General features: G+C 39.2%; 1 protein-coding gene across 1 annotated transcript; it reads right to left on the reverse strand.

The window, feature by feature from the left end:
* Nucleotides 1–753: 753 nt before the first annotated feature.
* Nucleotides 754–8,141, reverse strand: LOC144702890 (uncharacterized). Its single transcript, XM_078574894.1, has 10 exons — nt 7,902–8,141; nt 6,560–6,733; nt 5,317–5,722; nt 4,211–4,491; nt 4,047–4,115; nt 3,890–3,946; nt 3,756–3,808; nt 3,603–3,678; nt 2,249–2,575; nt 754–1,578 (listed from the first exon to the last, which is right to left on the reverse strand). Exons 1-10 carry the CDS (start codon nt 7,943–7,945, stop codon nt 933–935), a joined length of 2,133 nt encoding a protein of 710 aa, XP_078431020.1. The 5' UTR covers nt 7,946–8,141; the 3' UTR covers nt 754–932.
* Between the last annotated feature and the right edge of the window lie 240 nt (nt 8,142–8,381).

An 8,381-nucleotide genomic window follows, 5' to 3' on the forward strand; every position in this document is an offset into this window, starting at 1 on the left:
CACTTTACTTAAATATTTTTAACATAATTTTTTTGCATTAGCTTTCGGCAATAAGTATTAAGTTTTGGCTATCACAGTGTCAACTATGGAAATAAAAAAGAGCCATACATTGAGAAAGTAAATAATTTCACCAAGAACCTATACTTTTCATTGTCCCCTCTCCAAAAACTTGGATAAATCATGTCATTTTACTCTGACATAACCCTAAATGAAAAAAATACATGATTTCAAATATCATTTTTTCCCATATAGCTGTTAAAACTGTGTCCTAACTCAACCTTGATGACATATCAAGGAGATAGACAAACACCATGAGAGATAGTAGTACATTAAGGAAGCATCCTTCTCACTCTCATCCCTGATCCCCTTTCGCATGTTTCCATTTAAAAAGGACAGCCGGGGAAGTGTTTTGCTATTCAAAGTATCCATCCCTTCTCCCCTCTGAATAGAAATTCCCATATAGGGATAAAATTTTGGGAACGAAAATTCATTCCGGGGACCACTGGACCGGATGGTTTTTGTCTCGTGGGACAAAAAAACCATCTGTCCAGAGGTCTCGGACGATGGACGTACGAATCTGGACGGAAAACCGCTGGATTCACATCCGCTGGTTGAGATGTTGCCATGGGGCCTCGCAATGACAATTTCCATAAAAGTCCCTGTATATTTACGTGCGTGCAAATGGACGTCACTCAGAAATAATTGTACATATGTCCCTTTGCGGTCTATCTCCTCAGTAATTCCCTAAAAAACTTGAAGAAATCTATATTAATCTATTAAAAATATAAAATGGGTTTTTCTTGTCCGGGACGAATTTCGAGACAAAAATTCGTCCCACGAGACTGGACGGGACGGAAAACCATCTCGGTAAGACTGGACAGGACAGTTTTTTATCGTCGAACGAAAAACCATCCCGTCCTTCGTCCCTGAACTTACTCTGGACGTCCCGTCCATCGTCCACGTCCGGGACGATCCGGAACTATATCGACAACCTCATCGTCCTTGGCCGTATCTCCATTACCTTTCTTTTGCTTGGTGCTACTTCCCCGGTATCCCCTCCTTCCCTGTACCGGCGCAACGAGCACGAGCCTAGACATGACATAAGCCAAGAGCTCCTCCCTGTGAGAGAAAGTGAAGTCCAGATGCGCGTACTCGTACTCGTTCAACGTCACCTCGATGCCGGCCTTGATCATCATCCTGTAGTGCTTCCTCACCATGGAAGCTCTGATCACCTGATCCTTGCGCCCTGCCACGAGATCCACGGGCACGTCGATCAAGTGGTAGAGCTCGCCGAGGTCCGGCGGCCTCGGCGACCCGTACGATGCCATGTTGGCGGCCGCAGTGCCGTAATCGTACATGGCAAACTTCCCGGATCGCTTCATCTGTGCCAGGTGGATGCACACGTGGAGGGACATGCCGGGCATGTCGTAGACGTTGTAGTGGGGAAGGCCGAGGGCGCCAATCCAGTTGGACGCGTCCCCTCCCGCTACGGAGCCCATCAAGGTCTGGACCAGCCCCCCCAGAGCCGGGTAGTTGTGGAAGTCCCTGGCCAGCTTGTTCATCAGCAGTCTGAAGAACCTGATACATGGGAAAAAAAATCATAATCAAATTAAAAAAAAGATATATGAGAAAAAAAATAGAACTTAGAATCTGGTGTAATTGAAAAAATATATTACAGTTATATTAAAAAACTTAGGACTGTAAAATGCATAATATCTGAAAAAAAAAAATGGGAAAACAAATGTCTGGTATATATGAGAAATAAATGGTGCATAGTTGAGATTCATTGAAACATAGAACTTAGAATCTGGTGTAATTGAAAAGATATGTCATAGTTATATTAAAAACCTTAGCACTGTAAAATGCATAATATCTGAAGAATAATAAAAAAAGGGAAAAAAATGTCTGGTATATATGAGAAAAAAATGGAGCACAGTTGAGATTCATTGAAAAATAGAACTTAGAATCTGGTGTAACTGAAAAAATATATTACAGTTATATTAAAAACCTTATCACTGTAAAATACATAATATCTGAAGAATAATAAACTAGAAGGCCTGATTAAATTAAAAAACTATGCAAATCTGTTTATTGTAATTATAAATAAACAGATGAAGCGACATGTACAAATACTTCCTTGCTGTAAGAAATATATGAAATAAAATTCCAATCCTCATTATCATAAAAACATAGAAAACTGGATTAAAAAAAAATAATTAAACTAAAAAATATCTGTAGTGGGAAGAACCTGGTTGGTATGTAAAGTGCTGGGATGAAGTACGCCAGTAGAGGGCCAAGGAATAAGACCAGGTACTCCATGAAGGTGAATACAACGGTGGAGTCGGCATGGAAGCCTGCCGGGGAGAGGAGGATCAGCCTCGAGAGATGGTGGGGCCGCCCCGTCATCCTCTGTGTGACGACGTACATAATCATGGCTGCCCCTCCCAGACTGTGGGAGACGCCACAGAGCTTATACTGTTGATCTGCCAGCTCAGACCTTTTGACCCGGTCAATCTCTGACACGATCGCTGGCACGTCCTCCGTCCCATGCTCGTTGACCGAGTAGTTCCAGTACCTGAGAATTTCGAGTTATTTCGTATTTTCTTCACTGCTGAAAGAGATTTATACAATCAGGACGCAAATATACATGATTTTCAATTTTTCTTGATACAGGGATCAAAACTGTGTGATAAGTTATCTTTGGGAACAGATCAAGGAGAGAAAAAGCATACTGTTAGAATTCGACACTTTTTATGACCATTGTAACCCGATTGGATTCAGATCTTAAAATCCGAATGTGTTTCGTAAGTTATAAGGGTCATTAGCCTTATAAAAAAATCTTTTTTTTGATGTTTCTTCAAGGCTCGAAATCCTTTTCTTCCTCCTGTCCTAGTTCTTCACGCGCTGTGATCCTCCAGAATCAGAACAGCACATTGAAAGCACAAGAAATCCTTATCTCACACAGATCTTGTGAGAAATATTCATAAATGGAGGCGGAAAATATGCAGGATTTTGAATATATTTTTTGATAAAGGCGTTAAAACTGTGTAATAACTCAACCTAGAGAATAGATCGAGGAGAGAAAGAAACATACCTTGGGAGAAAGATTCATCCATTGAGGAAGCAGATCCACATAATTTCGAAAACCATTTTTATATAGGTGTTAAAACTAAATAATAATTGACCCTTGATAACAGATCAAGAAGAGTGAGAAAACATACCTTGAGAGAAAGATTCATACATTGTGGAAGAAATATACGTAATAAAAAATAAATCATAATTTCATTGAAGGTAAAGAGATTATTCTAAGTTTTTTAAAGTTTAAAATGAGTATCCCGAGAAGAAAAATATGGCTAGCCTTCTATAAAGCATCCTTTTAAAAACAAAAATCTCGAATTATTTTTTTACTGTTGAAGCTCATTCTTCTTACAAAAAGAGATTCATTTGCCCTGAAATGACCTAGCCAATTAGGAAATCCCAATTCATTGGTCCTTCCTATACAATTGAATAAAGTTTCAGTTTGGCGACGTATTCTAGGAGAATTAGTTAGACAGACTGGGGGTAAAATGGTCATCTCTCATGGAGGGTTTAGGGGAACTCACTTGCGAGAGGATATGTTCTTGTCGATATGCTCCTTGGACACGAGCCCTCGGAAGTTTCCCAGAAACACGTCAAAACCTTTTTTTACAATAATAGAGATAGTGAATGAAATTGGTCAAAGGCCCTATCAAAGATTTGGTCAAAGATATGCGTACCTTGGTCAAAGGCTGCGAAGGCAGGTGATCCGACGACACCATTAGACACCCACCTGGACGGTAACACAGTTTATCTCTAGAGAGAGAGATGGGAAAGAGAGAGAGAGAGATGTTTTCTAGAATAATTTGCTCACCCCATTGAAGAGTCTAGGATACCATGCTGGAGATAAACTACCTTCTGTGAGTCACGTCTATAAATAGTAAAACATACACAAATATCATATTTTTATCCAGATATTCAAGGAAGTGTACGACAAAAAAAGTGGAAAAATTCTGCGTCGCATATGGTACCTTGGGATTCTTTCCAGCAGTAGAATATAACCATCAGATGTCACAACTTTGTATGACTCATATGGGTACCTAGGAAATACGAAATTATTAACTAGCCGCATTCAAATATCTTTCAAAAATAAAATTCAAGGACACCTTAAAATGAAAAAGTGAAAAAATTGTACCCGTGCTCCCTTATCACATCCTCACACGTGCGAGCATCTGTGTTCATAGAATGGTGAAGGCTGCTTTGTCTTTCGGTTAAACCTGGTTCAGCGCTGGCAAGAGTGGCGGAAGGGACAGAAGTGTCCACATCACCCATGAATTGCCCATCTCTCTCCTCATGGCCAGTCCACCAACCCAGCACAGTCAGAAAAGCCTCTCTTGGTGAAAGAATAAAATACGCTGCTTTGTGAAAAAATTGAAAAAGTCCTTCGATAAATATCTCAATCCCCAGCTGTAGATCCTGTCCAAAGATAACAAAAAAGATCAAACAACTCAGAGATTCAAATAAATTCAAGTTAAAGAAAGACATTGCACAAAATAGGGATTTTCCTGTAATTTTCCTATCCCTTCATAAGGGTGTGAATGAATTCATTATTAGAGTTAGAAATTTATTCTTCTCTTTGGTCCTGACACCACGGTTCGCTGTAATGAGAGAACGAGAGAGAGCAGGGTGGGTTTTTGATATGATTGCTGATAGTTCTTGATGAGAATTCGACATTGGAGAAGTCAGAATAGGGGTTTCACCCAAGGATTGTTCCAGAGAAACAACTCATCTTGAGGAAGATCATGAATGGAAAGACTGAAAGCAATGCAGGACTCCACGCGGCCGCATTAGAGATGCTCTTCTGAATTGGAGGATCTCCTCTTTCCATCCTCTGGACAAACCAATAACTTGAACTTGATTCTTACTGGAGACCCCCCCCCACTTATTTATTATGTTTCTTTTTTGGTATAAGCTCTTGTCTCATGTGCGTCCTGAAATCATGCCGCACGTGCCTCGCTCCTGGCTCTCTTCTTGTGGCCCCTTGAGTCGGTTTTAGGAAGAGTCGTATCAGCTCTCCCCCCTCTCTATTTTCTCTCTCTATGAGAAATACTTTCCATTGATAGTAAAATATGGAAAAAATTTATCCAGCAAATATAATTCATTGATTGTAAAAAAATGACAAATTATTAGGACTTCAAATTGTCAAACAAAAGAATGATATTGTGAAGGAGAAACAGGGTAAATGATCAAGAGTAAAATAATTAAAGGTATGGCATAATATTTGGAAGGAGAAAAATTGACCTCCACTACACCCCGTCTCCTGTCAGTGGCACGATGAACGATGTGGTCCTTAACATTGGCGCTTCTCTCCCTTCGGAGGGAGGATGGACTCTGTTCTGAAGAGATATCTGATGATCTAACTTCTGCTCTACCGAAACCAAGAGAACGAAAGACAACGAGGGGCAGGAGGAAAAAAAACTTTATGGCCCAGAAAACAAACGAAATCATCCGTCTGATCTTGCGCCAACGGCTACGATCATATCTGGAAAAGCTGCTGGCACGGGACAGGCGTGATGATTGAGACAAAGGGGAAGCTGGAAGTGAGTCTTCATCATAATAAGTTTCATCACCAGACATGTAGTCAGCATCCGGGGGTTCAAACTCTAGAGAAAGATCGTGAATGAACTGATTGAAAGAGGATACCCCACTAGCATCATACGAAGGATAAGTTAGTATTTCATACAATCTTGTTCAGTCAAAAGATAATCAAAAAATGTAAACGATAGCACAAAAGTGGGAAGATATAAAATAGAAGAAACACCACAATGTGAAAGCTTATGAACCAGCACTTAGGAACAACAAAAAGATGAGGCCTAATGATTTTTAACTATGAGATCATTCAGACAGGTTATGATGTTGTCCAGTAAACATCTACATCTCTTTTGGCCAAGAACTTCAATTTAATTTAATTGTAAACAGTCCTCTTTCTAGCTTCCTAGCCATGTTATATAAATGACAGGTGGCTTGATTCTCATTGAAGGATAACTGTCGGATTCCAGCTGTTATCAACTGTGCTGTATGCTATAATTTTCATCTTTAAGCGGGATATTGTACTTCAACACTCTGTCGCTGGCCAATTGTATTTCAACCTGCCTCCTGGCTCTGATACCATGTCGGATTTCAAACGCGTACCGACTGTGCTAAAAGCTATAGCTGATTGCAAGGATGCTACCTTTCATCTTTAAGCAGGATGTTGTATTTCAAACATAACTAATCGCTGTCTTTCAGCAGTAGAACCTTCAGAAATCACAAGTCTACATGAGAAATATTAGTTGACATGTAGTGGCATAAAAGATTCACTTAATTTTAATTCAGTTATAACAAGAAAAAAGAATAACCAAAAGAAAATTCTTCACAAAACGGAATGAATTAAAAGAAAGAGGCAAAATTTTGAAAAAATATGTAAATCATTTCAACTTGTAAATCATTGAAAGTACAACGTCGACTTCAAATAACTGCTAGAACATGAAGAATGTGGCCTTACTTGTCCATCCAACGGGGAAGACGAGGGCCACGAAGAGTTGGCCTTAGTTCCCAGCCATGAATTCCTTCCAGTATTGGAGTTTTTCCAGGTATGAAAGCCAAAAGGAATGCAGAAATGCCATTGATGAGCCGCACAATATTGTTTACAGATTCATAAGTTAACGTCTTTACGGACCTGAAGTCAGGAACCCCATAATAGGCGTTATTAGACCTAAAATGTCTTCTGGAAGAAAAAAAAGCCCCAGAAAAAAAGGGCAGCATTCCATCCAAGATCATGATATCAGAGATGGTACAGAACTTCACAGAAGTCTTAACGATTTGAAAACTTTAAAACATAGTTTTCCCACGTAAATAAAAAAATTATGCCAGGATGGAAACGAAAGGAAAGACCAGATAAAAAGATCTATCAAGAAATTAATGGCTCTGTCGTTCATATTATTACAACGGAGATCAGCTCAATTCTGAAAGACAAAATGGTAGAATTGTACTTAAGAATGATTACATAAACTCGGTATTACAGAGCCTATTAATATACTTTTCAGAAAAAGAAGTAATAGCATTATATGCATTTACATCGAACCTAGTTCATGCGCATCGTGGAAAGAACTGCCTTCTCGATGAGAAGAAATAATCTCGATATCATAGCGTCATAGACTAAAAGAATAACTCCAATTCAAAACATTTCTATACACTGCCATCCTTCCTTTGATTATCAGAGTTCATTAAAAAAGAGATATATAAATGAATGCCAACGGTTCGCACAAATTCTCGCATGTATGCGAATGAACTCACTAGAAAACCAAGATAGCGGGAAATGAAATCACTTACTCCTAGGTAATAGCAAGGACGCTATAGACTAAAAAGAATGATTCCATTCAAAAAAGTTCTATTTCCTTCGAATAAAAAAAGAGCTATTTATAACAATCTTTCCAGAAAAATTAAAACACGAGTAATAAATACATAACATCAATTAAAAGAACGAAAAATTGAATTTTCTCCAACGGTTTGCACACCATTCTCGCATGCACGCTGCCAACCCAATGATCCCGGTCTAGAACCGAAAAAAATGGCACAAAAAACAAGATAACGGCATAGACTAAAAGAATGATTCCAATTCAAAACAGTTTTATTCACTCAGAATTAAAAAATAAGTATTTTTAAAAATGTTTCCAGGAAAATTAAAACACTATAAATAAACACATCAACAAAGAGAACGAAAAAGTTATTTTTTTTCCAACGGTTTGCACACCATTCTAGCATGCACGCTGCCAACCCAATGATCCCGCGCTAAAACCGACGAAATCACTCAAAAAACAGGAAAAAGAGAAATGAAAATCACTTACTCCTTGGTAATCGCAAGAACGTGGTCCACGAACCGCTGCAGCATCTTGCCCTCCCCTCAATCGCCTTTCACCAGCCTTTCCTCATACCCATCGATCAACCGATCCAGAAAAAAATTTCCGAAATTAAAACACAAGAATCTCGCCAACAACAATCCGAAATCGAAAATCGTTCCCTTCGATCGGATTCCGAGAATTTCAAGCGAATTTGGAGAATTCGATCGACGAATCGAGCGAAAAGTTTAAATCAATCAGAGATCGTATATATTTAAATGTAAGCAATAGAGGAAAATACTATAAAGCCCATAAAAGTCGGTTCGCCACTAACAGGCGCCGCGAGTACGTCTTTACACGTGGCTGATTCTCATTCGTTGTTTGACTTCTTGGTGCGTAGAAAAACACAGAAACGTAGGATTCTGGTGCATCGCGTAATTTACGAGGATTGGGAATCTTTCTGGTAAAAGACCGGTAAGCGGAGGCGCG

The sequence above is a fragment of the Wolffia australiana genome, chromosome 5 (genome assembly GCF_029677425.1).
Source record: "Wolffia australiana isolate 7733 chromosome 5, ASM2967742v1".
NCBI classification, from domain to species: Eukaryota; Viridiplantae; Streptophyta; class Magnoliopsida; order Alismatales; family Araceae; genus Wolffia; species Wolffia australiana.